Here is a 16,028-nt window from a genome sequence, read left to right as displayed (position 1 = left end):
TTCCTCTGACTGAGCATGCATAGTTGCAGCGGTCTGAAATGTAGAGGTGCAAACGGTACTATCTCCCTTGCCGCTACCTATTAAGCCGATTTCATTCATGTACTGAGCCACCGAAGGGCGCGGATGGGATGAAAAACACGGCAGAAATTTAAAAACTTTGACAACCTGGACTCCGTCAGGTAAATTTTCATTTCTACAGAATCTATTAGAGTCCCTAGGAGGGAAACCCTTGAGATTGGGGATAGAGAACTCTTTCCTTGTTCACTTTCCACCCATGTGATCTCAGAAATGCCAGTACTACGTCCGTATGAGACTTGGCAATTTGGATGTTTGACGCCTGTATCAGGATGTCGTCTAACTAAGGGGCCACTTCTATGCCCCGCGGCCTAAGGACCGCCAAAGCGACCCCAGAACCTCCATAAAGATTCTTGGGGCTGTAGATATCCCAAAGGAAAGAGCTACAAACTGGTAATGCCTGTCTAGAAAGGCAAACCTGAAAAACGAAGGTGATCTTTATGCATCACAATGTGAGGATAAGCATCCTTCAAATCCATTGTAGTCCTCTATTGACTCTCCTGGATCATAGTTAAGATGGTACGAATAGTTTCCATCTTAAATGACGGAATTCTGAGGAATTTGTTTAAGATCTTTAGATCCAAAATAGGTCTGAAGGTTCCCTCACCTTGGGAACCACAAACAGATTTGAGTAAAAACTCTGTCCCTGTTCCTCTCTTGGAACTGGATGGATCTCGTACACAATGTAAGAATGCCTCCTTTATCTGGTTTGCAGATAATTGTGAAAGGCGAAACCTCCCCTTTTTTTTGGGGGGGGGGGAATCTTTGAAATCCAGAAGATATCTCTGGGATATAAATTCCAATGCCTAGGGATCCTGGGCATCTCTTGCCCACGCCCGGGCGAAGAATGAAAGTCTGCCCCCTATAGGATCCGTTACCGGATAGGGGTCCGTTCCTTCATGCTGCCTTAGAGGCAGCAGCAGGCTCCTTGGCCTGCTTATCTTTGTTCCAGGTCCAATTGTCTCCAGACCGCCTTGGACTGAGCAAAAATTCCCTCTTGTTTTGCCTTAGAGGAAGTGGATGCCACACCTGCCCTGAAGTTTTAAAAGGCACGAAAATTAGACCTTTTTTTTGGCCCTTGATTCCTATCCTGAGGAAGGGCATGACCTTTTCCTCCAGTGATATAAGAAATAATCTCCTTCAAACCAGGCCCGAATAGGGTCTGCCCCTTGAAGGGAAGTTAAGTAGCTTATTTATTAAAGTCACGACAGCTGACCATGATATAAGCCATAGCGCTCTGCGCGCCAGTATAGTAAAAAACAGAATTCTTAGCCGTTAGTCTAGTCAAATGAACAAGGCATCAGAAAACAAAGGAATTGGCTGGCATAAGCTTGTCAAATATATTCATCCAATGGAGTCGCTAACTGTAAAGCCTCATCAAGAGACTCAACCCAGAACGCCGCAGCAGCAGTGACAGAAGCAATGTATGCAAGGGGCTGCAGGATAAAACCCTGTTGAATAAACATTTTTTATCCATTGGATCTAAAAAGCACAACTGTCCTCGCCAGAGGTAGTGGTACGCTTAGCTAGAGTAGAAACTCTTCTCTCCACCTTAGGAACTGTCTGCCAGAAGTCCCGTGTGGTGGTAACTATTAGAAAACATTCTTCTAAAAAATAGGAGGGGAAGAGAAAGGCACACCTGGTCTATCCCATTCCTTATTAAAAAAATTTTTAGTAAACCTCTTTAGGTATTGGAAAAACATCAGTACACACCGGCACTGCATATTATTTATCCAGTCTACACAATTTCTCTGGCCCTGCGATTGTACACATTCATTCAGAGCAGCCAAAGCCTCCCTGAGCAACAAGTGGAGGTTCTCAAGCATAAATTTTAAATGTAGAAATATCAGAATCAGGTTAAATCATCTTCCCTGAGTCAAAAAAAATCACCCACAGACTATGCATATTGTGAGGTAGTATCATACATGGTTCTTAAAGCGTCTGTATGCTCTGTATCTACCCCCAGAGCTATCTGCTTTCCTTTAATTTCAGGTAGTCTGACTAATACTGCTGCCAGAGTATTATTCACCACCTTTGCCATGTCTTGTAAAATAAACGCTATGGACGCCCTTGATGTACTTGGCGCCATTTGAGCGTGAGTCCCTGAAGCGGGAGTCGAAGGGTCTGACACGTGGGGAGAGTTAATCGGCATAACTTTCCCCTCGACAGAATCCCCTGGTAAAATAAACGCTATGGGTGCCCTTGATGTACTTGGCGCCATTTGAGCGGGAGTCAAAAGATCTGACACGTGGGGAGAGTTAGTCGGCATAACTACCCCCACGACAGAATCCTCTGGTGATAATGTTTTTAAAGACAAAAAAATATCTTTATTGTTTAACATGAAATCAGTACATCTGGTACACATTCTAAGATGGGGTTCCACCATGGCTTTAAAACATAATGAACACAGAGCTTCCTCTATGTCAGACATGTTAGAACAGACTAATAATGAGACTAATAAGCTTGGAAAACACTTTAAATCAAGTTAACAAGCAAATATATAAAAAGTTACTGTGCCTTTAAGAGAAACAAATTTTGTCAAAATTTGAAAAACAGTGAAAAAAGGCAGTAAAACAAACGAAATTTTTACAGTACATGTAATAAGCTAACAGAGCATTGCACCCACTTGCAAATGGATGATTAACCCCTTAATGCAAAAAACAGATAAAAAAACAAAAACGACAGACGTTTTTAAAAACAGACACAACAAAACTGCCACAGCAGAGCTCTGGATTACCTTCCCTATAAACGATTTTGGAAGTCTTTTTAGCCCTTTAGAAATGTCCTGTAGTATTCATGGGACTGCTGAGGGAATCTGGATAATTCATTTTGTAATTTTAACTGCGCAAAAAAGCGCTAAATTAGGCCCCTCCCACTCATATTACAACAGTGGGAAGCTTCAGTTAACTGTTTCTATGCAAAATTTAAGCCAGCCATGTGGAAAAAAAAACTTAGGCCCCAATAAGTTTTATCACCAAACATATGTTAAAAACGATTAAACATGCCAGCAAACATTTTAAAACACATTTTTACAAGAGTATGTATCTCTATTAATAAGCCTGATACCAGTCGCTTTTACTGCATTTAAGGCTATACCAACATTACAGTGTTATCACCAATGTACGTTAAAAAATGATTAAACATGCCAGCAAACGTTTTAAAACACATTTTTATAAGAGTATGTATCTCTATTAATAAGCCTGATACCAGTCGCTATCGCTGCATTTAAGGCTTTACTTACATTACTTCGGTATCAGCAGTATTTTCTTAGTCAATTCCATTCCTAGAAAAATATTTTACTGCACATACCTTATCTGCAGGAAAACATGCACGCCATTCCCCCTCTGAAGTACCTCACTCCTCAGAATGTGTGAGAACAGCAAATGGATCTCAGTTACGTCTGCTAAGATCATAGAAAAACGCAGGCAGATTCTTCTTCCAAATACTGCCTGAGAAAAACAGCACACTCCGGTGCCATTTAAAAATAACAAACTTTTGATTGAAGAATAAACTAAGTATAAATCACCACAGACTCTCACGACCTATCTATGTTGAGGCTTGCAAGAGAATGACTGAATATGGCAGTTAGGGGAGGAGCTATATAGCAGCTTTGCTGTGGGTGGACTCTTGCAACTTCCTGTTGGGAAGGAGAATATATTCCATAAGTAATGGATGATCCGTGGACTGGATACACTTAACAAGAGAAAACAGGATAAATTGTTCTTCTAGTTTTCTATGAACTACGAGCAGCAACCTTATTCGATTATTTTGGCAAATACAGCAACAATTAAATTAAGTACGTTTTATTTACTTGATGAGAAGTTAGGACTACAGTGTAGCACTTCAAATGCAAACCATTTCTTTAGAAACAAAGCAATGTATTAAACCTATTCTAAACAAATCCAATACTTGCCCTTCTTTTTCTTCTTCTTTTTCTTAATTTCTACCAGTCTGTAATACAAAAAGGGAAAACAAGTTAAAGGACCAGTCAACACTGTAGATTTGCATAATCAACAAATGCAAGATAACAAGACAATGCAATAGCACTTAGTCTGAACTTCAAATGAGTAGTAGATTTTTTTCTGACAATTTAAAAAGTTATGTCTTTTTCCACTCCCCCTTTACTATGTGACAGCCATCAGCCAATCACAAATGCATACACGTACCATGTGACAGCAATCAACCATTCACAAATGCATACACACTTATTTTTGCACATGCTCAGTAGGAGCTGGTGACGCAAAAAGTTTAAATATAAAAAGACTGTGCACATTTTGTTAATGGAAGTAAATTAGAAAGTTGTTTAAAATTACATGCTCTATCTGAATAATTAAAGTTTAATTTTGATTGAGTGTCCCTTTAAACTAGAAGATTTTAAGGAACAACTTTATAACAAAAATCCCTCAGTATTTTTCACGTGGCAGCATATTGTGGATAACAGTCAATATTTCTAAAATCATACAGCTCTAAAAAAAACAAAACACGAGTGATAAAAGAAATGCTAAACTACTGAACTGATGTACTTTAGTCAAACATGTATAGCACAATATTATTTAAAAGGACAGCAAGTAAAAATTACAATTTTAGGAGCAAGCAACTTTACACAACTTTTCAAATTACTTCTATGATCAAATATGCTTTGTTCTCTTGCTATCCTTACTTGAAAAGTGTGCTTAGGTTTGCTCAGGAGAAGCAATGTATCACGGAGCTAGCTGGTGGCTTTTTGTATATGCCTCGCCATTGGCTCACCTGATTTGTGTTTAGCTAGCTACCAGTAGAGCAGCGTTTCTCAATTCAAAGGAGCCCAAACAGACAAAATATGTAAGTATTTCCCTTCTAAGGTTATTGATTAACAATCATTGGGTATCACCAGTGCTCAGGTAGGAGATCCTTTAAATCTGCCCTGTTAGGGGTAATTAAGGACTGGAATTGAGAAACACTGCAGCAGAGCATTACTGCTCCTAAGTATCAATTATTTATAAAGTGGCCAACCGATTCTGCAGCGCTATAAACATAGGAATAATATGCAAGGTAGCATTTATGGGAGATAAATGTGTAGAGGGCCCTGACAAGAGTTGCACTGTTGTAAATCAGCTCTCATGAAGGTGATCTACAAAACAGCTGGGGACATAGGCTTATATGCTAAGGGGGTTCAAGTAAACTTAGGTTTACTCTTCAAAAAAGGATTACAAGAGAATAAAGCAAATCTGATTATAGGAGTAAAATGGAAAGTAGTTCAAAATTACATGCTCTGTTGGAATTGTTAAAGTTTAATTTTAACTTTACTGCCCCTTTAATGGTCCAAATGTCAGTCTTTATAAATAACATACTAGACAGACAGTGCAAATATTTTTTTCTGCGATTTAGAAGGTGTTGTCATAAAGAGTACGCTAGTGGTATGTAAATGCTTTTGCATGACTTTTCAGAGTCTTATATATATATATATATATATAATGTGACTGTTGATTTAGGACCCGTTGCATTCTAAAACACATTATCTAAAAACAAACATGTTTCCGAATTTCTCTAACCGCAATATTTGAAACATGTCGCTATTCACATGGTCATTATAAGGCTTGACAAACCTCTGCAAGACACGCAGTAGTGCCCCTCATATATGTCATATGGATAGCCAGAAGTTTCAGGCTCCTACATGGGCTTGCTTAGAGATTTAGAACAAATTTGTCAAGCCCTGTCCTAAGGTCTTCTATATGTCTATCTAGACGTTCTTCACTGGTAAACTGAAATTCTAAGACAAAATTAAAAAGTATTACAAATTGTATTCTTAAAAAGTATAGAGCTCAAATTATTTCTGAGAAAGAATAAAAAACGTGACAACAATCTTTATTGTAATGCTAGTATTAGAGTATTCAGACAATCCAGAGCAGGTGTTTAATAGGTTTAGACAATTACCACAAAAATCTAAGCTGAATAAAAAAGGGACCTACACCTGAAATAAGAAAATGCTGTAATGTGTTAGGCTCAGCAGGGAATTGCAGCTTCAGAGCTGAGCTAAGATGAACATGCTGATTGGTGGCTATGCACATATGCTAGCCCTGATTAGCTCTAATGCTGTGTTCAGCTCCAGACCAGGATTGCACTGTCGGTCTGGAGCGGACTTTAACTTTGTGCTTATCCCCTCTGTGGTATAGGCAAAGGAGAAATAAGGCAATAATCTAACACATTACTGAGAAATAAGGCAATAATCTAACACATTACTGAATTACAGCTTTATGACCAGTTAAATATTAGGAATTTTAGAGCCTACATTAAAATCATTTGCATTATCACTGCTTTATTTGCCAGTACACTGTACTATTACCTTTACCTCTACTTGAGAACTTGTGATTTAAGGCGCACTGACACCTATGTAATATAGAAAACCGAAGCATTAAAATACTAAACCCAAATTTTTTCTTTAAAAAGGGACACGAAACCCAAAAATGTCTTTCATGATTCAGATAGAGAATACAATTATAAACAACTTTCTAATTTACTTCTATTATCTAATCTGTTTAATTCTCCTGGTATCATTTGTTGAAGGAGCAGCAATGCACTAATGGTTTCTAACTGAACACATGGGTGAACCAATCACAATTATATATATGCAGCCACTAAACAGCTAGAACCTAGATTCTCTGCTGCCCCTGAGCTTGCCTAGATTAACCTTTCAGCAAAGGATAACAAGAGAAGGAAGCAAATTAAATTATAAATCGGAAAGTTGTTTAAAATTGTATTCTCTATCAGAATCATGAAAGAAAATTTTTGGGTTTCATGTCCCTTTAACGATTCTAATAGAGCATGCAATTTTAAGCAACTTTTTAATGTACTCTTATAATCAATTTTTCTTTGTTCTTTTGCTATCTTTCATTTAAAAGCAGGAATGCAGCGCTTTGAAACCAGTCCATTTTTGGTTCAGAACCTGGCTTAATAGGAGTAAATTAGAAAACTCCTTAAAATTGAATGCTCTATCTGAATCATGAGATTAAAAAAAATATGGGTTTAGTGTCCCTTTAATAAGTGAATATAATTAATGTATAAACATGTAAAACAGCTGCATTAAAAAAGCAACATACCCTTGTTCTTTTGTTTGTTCTGCAGCAACTTTCCCAGCCTTCTTCCGAATAAATGTTGCTCCGGTGGAATTTTCTAGGGCATCTACATCCACTTTCAAAGTCATGGTGTCAGAAGATGGTAGATGTTTGCTAAGGCTTAACGGTGGGTGCTAAGGAAACTGAATCATAGTACACATGTACTTTACATCTAGGTTATCTACAATAGCTACTTGGGCAAAAAATAGTTAACTTTCAATAAATTAAGATTAAAATGACTAAATGATGTAAATATAAACACACTGCAAATAACATAATTTATGTAAGAACTTACCTGATAAATTCATTTCTTTCATATTAGCAAGAGTCCATGAGCTAGTGACGTATGGGATATACATTCCTACCAGGAGGGGCAAAGTTTCCCAAACCTCAAAATGCCTATAAATACACCCCTCACCACACCCACAATTCAGTTTAACGAATAGCCAAGAAGTGGGGTGATAAAAAAGTGCGAAAGCATATAAAATAAGGAATTGGAATAATTGTGCTTTATACAAAATCATAACCACCACAAAAAAAGGGCGGGCCTCATGGACTCTTGCTAATATGAAAGAAATGAATTTATCAGGTAAGTTCTTACATAAAACAGAATTTATGTTTACCTGATAAATTACTTTCTCCAACGGTGTGTCCGGTCCACGGCGTCATCCTTACTTGTGGGATATTCTCTTCCCCAACAGGAAATGGCAAAGAGCCCAGCAAAGCTGGTCACATGATCCCTCCTAGGCTCCGCCTACCCCAGTCATTCGACCGACGTTAAGGAGGAATATTTGCATAGGAGAAACCATATAATACCGTGGTGACTGTAGTTAAAGAAAATAAATCATCAGACCTGATTAAAAAACCAGGGCGGGCCGTGGGCCGGACACACCGTTGGAGAAAGTAATTTATCAGGTAAACATAAATTCTGTTTTCTCCAACATAGGTGTGTCCGGTCCACGGCGTCATCCTTACTTGTGGGAACCAATACCAAAGCTTTAGGACACGGCTGAAGGGAGGGAGCAAATCAGGTCACCTAAATGGAAGGCACCACGGCTTGCAAAACCTTTCTCCCAAAAAATAGCCTCAGAAGAAGCAAAAGTATCAAACTTGTAAAATTTGGTAAAAGTGTGCAGTGAAGACCAAGTCGCTGCCCTACATATCTGATCAACAGAAGCCTCGTTCTTGAAGGCCCATGTGGAAGCCACAGCCCTAGTGGAATGAGCTGTGATTCTTTCAGGAGGCTGCCGTCCGGCAGTCTCGTAAGCCAATCTGATGATGCTTTTAATCCAAAAAGAGAGAGAGGTAGAAGTTGCTTTTTGACCTCTCCTGTTACCAGAATAAACAACAAACAAGGAAGATGTTTGTCTAAAATCCTTTGTAGCATCTAAATAGAATTTTAGAGCGCGAACAACAGCCAAATTGTGCAACAAACGTTCCTTCTTCGAAACTGGTTTCGGACCCAAAGAAGGCACGACTATCTCCTGGTTAATGTTTTTGTTAGAAACAACTTTTGGAAGAAAACCAGGTTTAGTACGTAAAACCACCTTATCTGCATGGAACACCAGATAAGGAGGAGAACACTGCAGAGCAGATAATTCTGAAACTCTTCTAGCGGAAGAAATTGCAGCCAAAAACAAAACTTTCCAAGATAATAACTTAATATCAACGGAATGTAAGGGTTCAAACGGAACCCCCTGAAGAACTGAAAGAACTAAGTTGAGACTCCAAGGAGGAGTCAAAGGTTTGTAAACAGGCTTGATTCTAACCAGAGCCTGAACAAAGGCTTGAACATCTGGCACAGCTGCCAGCTCTTTGTGAAGTAACACAGACAAGGCAGAAATCTGTCCCTTCAAGGAACTTGCAGATAATCCTTTCTCCAATCCTTCTTGAAGAAATGATAGAATCCTAGGAATCTTTACCTTGTCCCAAGGGAATCCTTTAGATTCACACCAACAGATATATTTTTTCCATATTTTGTGGTAAATTTTTCTAGTTACAGGCTTTCTGGCCTGAACAAGAGTATCAATAACAGAATCTGAGAACCCTCGCTTTGATAAGATCAAGCGTTCAATCTCCAAGCAGTCAGCTGGAGTAGGACCAGATTCGGATGTTCGAACGGACCTTGAACAAGAAGGTCTCGTCTCAAAGGTAGCTTCCATGGTGAAGCCGATGACATATTCACCAGATCTGCCTACCAAGTCCTGCGTGGTTACGCAGGAGCTATCAAGATCACCTACGCCCTCTCCTGATTGATCCTGGCTACCAGCCTGGGGATGAGAGGAAACGGCGGGAATACATAAGCTAGGTTGAAGGTCCAAGGTGCTACTAGTGCATCTACTAGAGTCGCCTTGGGATCCCTGGATCTGGACCCGTAGCAAGGAACCTTGAAGTTCTGACGAGAGGCCATCAGATCCATGTCTGGAATGCCCCACAGTTGAGTGATTTGGGCAAAGATTTCCGGATGGAGTTCCCACACCCCCGGATGCAATGTCTGACGAATCAGAAAATCCGCTTCCCAAGTTTCCACTCCTGGGATGTGGATTGCAGACAGGTGGCAGGAGCGAGTCTCCGCCCATTGAATGATTTTGGTCACTTCTTCCATCGCCAGGGAACTCCTTGTTCCCCCCTGATGGTTGATGTACGCAACAGTCGTCATGTTGTCTGATTGAAACCGTATGAACTTGGCCCTCGCTAGCTGAGGCCAAGCCTTGAGAGCATTGAATATCGCTCTCAGTTCCAGAATATTTATCGGTAGAAGAGATTCTTCCCGAGACCAAAGACCCTGAGCTTTCAGGGATCCCCAGACCGCGCCCCAGCCCATCAGACTGGCGTCGGTCGTGACAATGACCCACTCTGGTCTGCGGGAGGTCACCCCTTGCGACAGGTTGTCCAGGGACAGCCACCAACGGAGTGAGTCTCTGGTCCTCTGATTTACTTGTATCTTCGGAGACAAGTCTGTATAGTCCCCATTCCACTGACTGAGCATACACAATTGAAATGGTCTTAGATGAATGCGCGCAAAAGGAACTATGTCCATTGCCGCTACCATCAAACCTATCACTTCCATGCACTGTGCTATGGAAGGAAGAGGAACGGAAGGAAGTATCCGACAAGAGTTTAGAAGTTTTGTTTTTCTGGTCTCTGTCAGAAAAATCCTCATTTCTAAGGAGTCTATTATTGTTCCCAAGAAGGGAACTCTTGTCGACGGAGATAGAGAACTCTTTTCCACGTTCACTTACCATCCGTGAGATCTGAGAAAGGCCAGGACTATGTCCGTGTGAGCCTTTGCTTGAGGAAGGGACGACGCTTGAATCAGAATGTCGTCCAAGTAAGGTACTACAGCAATGCCCCTTGGTCTTAGCACCGCCAGAAGGGACCCTAGTACCTTTGTGAAAATCCTTGGAACAGTGGCTAATCCGAAAGGAAGCGCCACGAACTGGTAATGCTTGTCCAGGAATGCGAACCTTAGGAACCGATGATGTTCCTTGTGGACAGGAATATGTAGATACGCATCCTTTAAATCCACCGTGGTCAAGAATTGACCTTCCTGGATGGAAGGATTGTTCGAATGGTTTCCATTTTGGACGATGGAACCTTGAGAAACTTGTTTAGGATCTTGAGATCTAAGATTGGTCTGAACGTTCCCTCTTTTTTGGGAACTACGAACAGATTGGAGTAGAACCCCATCCCTCGTTCTTTTAATGGAACAGGATGAATCACTTCCAGAAGATAACCTTGGAAGACTATTTCTAGCGCCCAAGGATCCAGAACATCTCTTGCCCAAGCCTGAGTGAAGAGAGAGAGTCTGCTCCCCACCAAATCCGGTCCCGGATCGGGGGCCCGCATCTCATGCTGTCTTGGGAGCAGTGGCAGGTTTCTTGGCCTGCTTTCCTTTGTTCCAGCCTTGCCTTGGTCTCCAGGCTGGATTGGCTTGAGAAGTATTACCCTCCTGCTTAGAGGACGTAGCACTTGGGGCTGGTCCGTTTCTGCGAAAGGGACGAAAATTAGGTTTATTTTTGGCCTTGAAAGACCTATTCTGAGGAAGGGCGTGGCCCTTGCCCCCAGTGATATCAGAGATAAACTCTTTCAAGTCAGGGCCAAACAGTGTTTTCCCCTTGAAAGGAATGTCAAACAATTTGTTCTTGGAAGACGCATCCGCTGACCAAGATTTTAACCAAAGCGCTCTGCGCGCCACAATAGCAAACCCAGAATTTTTCGCCGCTAACCTAGCCAATTGCAAGGTGGCGTCTAGGGTGAAAGAATTAGCCAATTTAAGAGCACGAATTCTGTCCATAATCTCCTCATAAGAAGAAGAATTACTAATAATCGCCTTTTCTAGCTCATCGCACCAGAAACACGCGGCTGTAGTGACAGGGACAATGCATGCAATTGGTTGTAGAAGGTAACCTTGCTGAACAAACATCTTTTTTAGCGAACCTTCTAATTTTTTATCCATAGGATCTTGGAAAGCACAACTATCTTCTATGGGTATAGTGGTGCGCTTGTTTAGAGTAGAAACCGCCCCCTCGACCTTGGGGACTGTCTGCCATAAGTCCTTTCTGGGGTCGACTATAGGAAACAATTTTTTAAATATGGGGGGAGGTACGAAAGGTACACCGGGCCTGTCCCATTCTTTATTAACAATGTACGCCACCCGCTTGAGTATAGGAAAAGCTTCGGGGGGCCCCGGGGCCTCTAGGAACTTGTCCATTTTACATAGTGTTTCTGGAATGACCAGATAATCACAATCATCCAAATTGGATAACACCTCCTTAAGCAGAGCGCGGAGATGTTCCAACTTAAATTTAAAAGTAATCACATCAGGTTCAGCTTGTTGAGAAATTTTTCCTGAATCTGAAATTTCTCCCTCAGACAAAACCTCCCTGGCCCCCTCAGACTGGTGTAGGGGCCCTTCAGAAACAATATCATCAGCGGCCTCATGCTCTTCAGTATTTTCTAAAACAGAGCAGTCGCGCTTTCGCTGATAAGTGGGCATATTGGCTAAAATGTTTTTGATAGAATTATCCATTACAGCCGTTAATTGTTGCATAGTAAGGAGTATTGGCGCGCTAGATGTACTAGGGGCCTCCTGTATGGGCAAAACTGGTGTAGACGAAGGAGGGGATGATGCAGTACCATGCTTACTCCCCTCACTTGAGGAATCATCTTGGGCATCATTTTTACTAAATTTATTATGACATAAATTACATCTATTTAAATGAGAAGGAACCTTGGCTTCCCCACAGTCAGAACACAATCTATCTGGTAGTTCAGACATGTTAAACAGGCATAAACTTGATAACAAAGCACAAAAAACGTTTTAAAATAAAACCGTTACTGTCACTTTAAATTTTAAACTGAACACACTTTATTACTGCAATTGCGAAAAAGTATGAAGGAATTGTTCAAAATTCACCAAAATTTCACCACAGTGTCTTAAAGCCTTAAAAGTATTGCACACCAAATTTGGAAGCTTTAACCCTTAAAATAACGGAACCGGAGCCGTTTTTATATTTAACCCCTTTACAGTCCCTGGAATCTGCTTTGCTGAGACCCAACCAAGCCCAAAGGGGAATACGATACCAAATAATGCCTTCAGAAAGACTTTTCTATGTATCAGAGCTCCACACACATGCAGCTGCATGTCATGCTGTCTCAAAAACAAGTGCGCCATACCGGCGCGAAAATGAGGCTCTGACTATGATTAGGGAAAGCCCCAATAGAATAAAGTGTCTAAAACAGTGCCTGCCGATATTTTTACAAAAAATACCCAGATTAAATGATTCCTCAAGGCTAAATATGTGTAAATATGATCGATTTAGCCCAGAAAATGTCTACAGTCTTAATAAGCCCTTGTGAAGCCCTTATTTACTGTGTGAATAAAAATGGCTTACCGGATCCCATAGGGAAAATGACAGCTTCCAGCATTACATCGTCTTGTTAGAATGTGTCATACCTCAAGCAGCAAAAGACTGCTCACTGTTCCCCCAACTGAAGTTAATTCCTCTCAACAGTCCTGTGTGGAACAGCCATGGATTTTAGTAACGGTTGCTAAAATCATTTTCCTCATACAAACAGAAAACAGAATTTATGTTTACCTGATAAATTACTTTCTCCAACGGTGTGTCCGGTCCACGGCGTCATCCTTACTTGTGGGATATTCTCTTCCCCAACAGGAAATGGCAAAGAGCCCAGCAAAGCTGGTCACATGATCCCTCCTAGGCTCCGCCTACCCCAGTCATTCGACCGACGTTAAGGAGGAATATTTGCATAGGAGAAACCATATGATACCGTGGTGACTGTAGTTAAAGAAAATAAATTATCAGACCTGATTAAAAAACCAGGGCGGGCCGTGGACCGGACACACCGTTGGAGAAAGTAATTTATCAGGTAAACATAAATTCTGTTTTCTCCAACATAGGTGTGTCCGGTCCACGGCGTCATCCTTACTTGTGGGAACCAATACCAAAGCTTTAGGACACGGATGATGGGAGGGAGCAAATCAGGTCACCTAGATGGAAGGCACCACGGCTTGCAAAAACCTTTCTCCCAAAAATAGCCTCAGAAGAAGCAAAAGTATCAAACTTGTAAAATTTGGTAAAAGTGTGCAGTGAAGACCAAGTCGCTGCCCTACATATCTGATCAACAGAAGCCTCGTTCTTGAAGGCCCATGTGGAAGCCACAGCCCTAGTGGAATGAGCTGTGATTCTTTCGGGAGGCTGCCGTCCGGCAGTCTCGTAAGCCAATCTGATGATGCTTTTAATCCAAAAAGAGAGAGAGGTAGAAGTTGCTTTTTGACCTCTCCTTTTACCGGAATAAACAACAAACAAGGAAGATGTTTGTCTAAAATCCTTTGTAGCATCTAAATAGAATTTTAGAGCGCGAACAACATCCAAATTGTGCAACAAACGTTCCTTCTTCGAAACTGGTTTCGGACACAGAGAAGGTACGATAATCTCCTGGTTAATGTTTTTGTTAGAAACAACTTTTGGAAGAAAACCAGGTTTAGTACGTAAAACCACCTTATCTGCATGGAACACCAGATAAGGAGGAGAACACTGCAGAGCAGATAATTCTGAAACTCTTCTAGCAGAAGAAATTGCAACCAAAAACAAAACTTTCCAAGATAATAACTTAATATCAACGGAATGTAAGGGTTCAAACGGAACCCCCTGAAGAACTGAAAGAACTAAGTTGAGACTCCAAGGAGGAGTCAAAGGTTTGTAAACAGGCTTGATTCTAACCAGAGCCTGAACAAAGGCTTGAACATCTGGCACAGCTGCCAGCTTTTTGTGAAGTAACACAGACAAGGCAGAAATCTGTCCCTTCAGGGAACTTGCAGATAATCCTTTTTCCAATCCTTCTTGAAGGAAGGATAGAATCTTAGGAATCTTAACCTTGTCCCAAGGGAATCCTTTAGATTCACACCAACAGATATATTTTTTCCAAATTTTGTGGTAAATCTTTCTAGTTACAGGCTTTCTGGCCTGAACAAGAGTATCGATAACAGAATCTGAGAATCCTCGCTTCGATAAGATCAAGCGTTCAATCTCCAAGCAGTCAGCTGGAGTGAGACCAGATTCGGATGTTCGAACGGACCTTGAACAAGAAGGTCTCGTCTCAAAGGTAGCCTCCATGGTGGAGCCGATGACATATTCACCAGATCTGCATACCAAGTCCTGCGTGGCCACGCAGGAGCTATCAAGATCACCGACGCCCTTTCCTGATTGATCCTGGCTACCAGCCTGGGGATGAGAGGAAACGGCGGGAATACATAAGCTAGTTTGAAGGTCCAAGGTGCTACTAGTGCATCCACTAGAGCCGCCTTGGGATCCCTGGATCTGGACCCGTAGCAAGGAACTTTGAAGTTCTGACGAGAGGCCATCAGATCCATGTCTGGAATGCCCCACAGTTGAGTGACTTGGGCAAAGATTTCCGGATGGAGTTCCCACTCCCCCGGATGCAATGTCTGACGACTCAGAAAATCCGCTTCCCAATTTTCCACTCCTGGGATGTGGATAGCAGACAGGTGGCAGGAGTGAGACTCCGCCCATAGAATGATTTTGGTCACTTCTTCCATCGCCAGGGAACTCCTTGTTCCCCCCTGATGGTTGATGTACGCAACAGTTGTCATGTTGTCTGATTGAAACCGTATGAACTTGGCCCTCGCTAGCTGAGGCCAAGCCTTGAGAGCATTGAATATCGCTCTCAGTTCCAGAATATTTATCGGTAGAAGAGATTCTTCCCGAGACCAAAGACCCTGAGCTTTCAGGGATCCCCAGACCGCGCCCCAGCCCATCAGACTGGCGTCGGTCGTGACAATGACCCACTCTGGTCTGCGGAAGGTCATCCCTTGTGACAGGTTGTCCAGGGACAGCCACCAACGGAGTGAGTCTCTGGTCCTCTGATTTACTTGTATCCTCGGAGACAAGTTTGTATAGTCCCCATTCCACTGACTGAGCATGCACAGTTGTAATGGTCTTAGATGAATGCGCGCAAAAGGAACTATGTCCATTGCCGCTACCATCAAACCTATCACTTCCATGCACTGCGCTATGGAAGGAAGAGGAACGGAATGAAGTATCCGACAAGAGTCTAGAAGTTTTGTTTTTCTGGCCTCTGTCAGAAAAATCCTCATTTCTAAGGAGTCTATTATTATCCCCAAGAAGGGAACCCTTGTTGACGGAGATAGAGAACTCTTTTCCACGTTCACTTTCCATCCGTGAGATCTGAGAAAGGCCAGGACAATGTCCGTGTGAGCCTTTGCTTGAGGAAGGGACGACGCTTGAATCAGAATGTCGTCCAAGTAAGGTACTACAGCAATGCCCCTTGGTCTTAGCACAGCTAGAAGGGACCCTA

At 41.7% G+C, this 16,028-nt stretch overlaps 1 protein-coding gene across 1 annotated transcript in view; it reads right to left on the bottom strand.

The window, feature by feature from the left end:
* The window catches only part of SRP72 (signal recognition particle 72), a 130,413-nt gene that overhangs the window by 10,574 nt on the left and 103,811 nt on the right, over positions 1-16,028 (bottom strand). Inside the window, exons 17-18 of the mRNA XM_053700023.1 lie at positions 7,152-7,286; positions 3,989-4,026 (exon numbers count right to left, since the gene is read on the bottom strand). Coding sequence (XP_053555998.1) covers positions 3,989-4,026; positions 7,152-7,286 — 173 coding nt within the window. The remainder of the gene's footprint in view (positions 1-3,988; positions 4,027-7,151; positions 7,287-16,028) is intronic.

This window comes from Bombina bombina, chromosome 2, assembly GCF_027579735.1.
Source record: "Bombina bombina isolate aBomBom1 chromosome 2, aBomBom1.pri, whole genome shotgun sequence".
In the NCBI taxonomy this organism is placed as follows: Eukaryota; Metazoa; Chordata; class Amphibia; order Anura; family Bombinatoridae; genus Bombina; species Bombina bombina.
The sequence above is the reverse complement of the archived record's forward strand: the minus strand, read 5'-3'. Positions and strand labels throughout refer to the sequence as shown.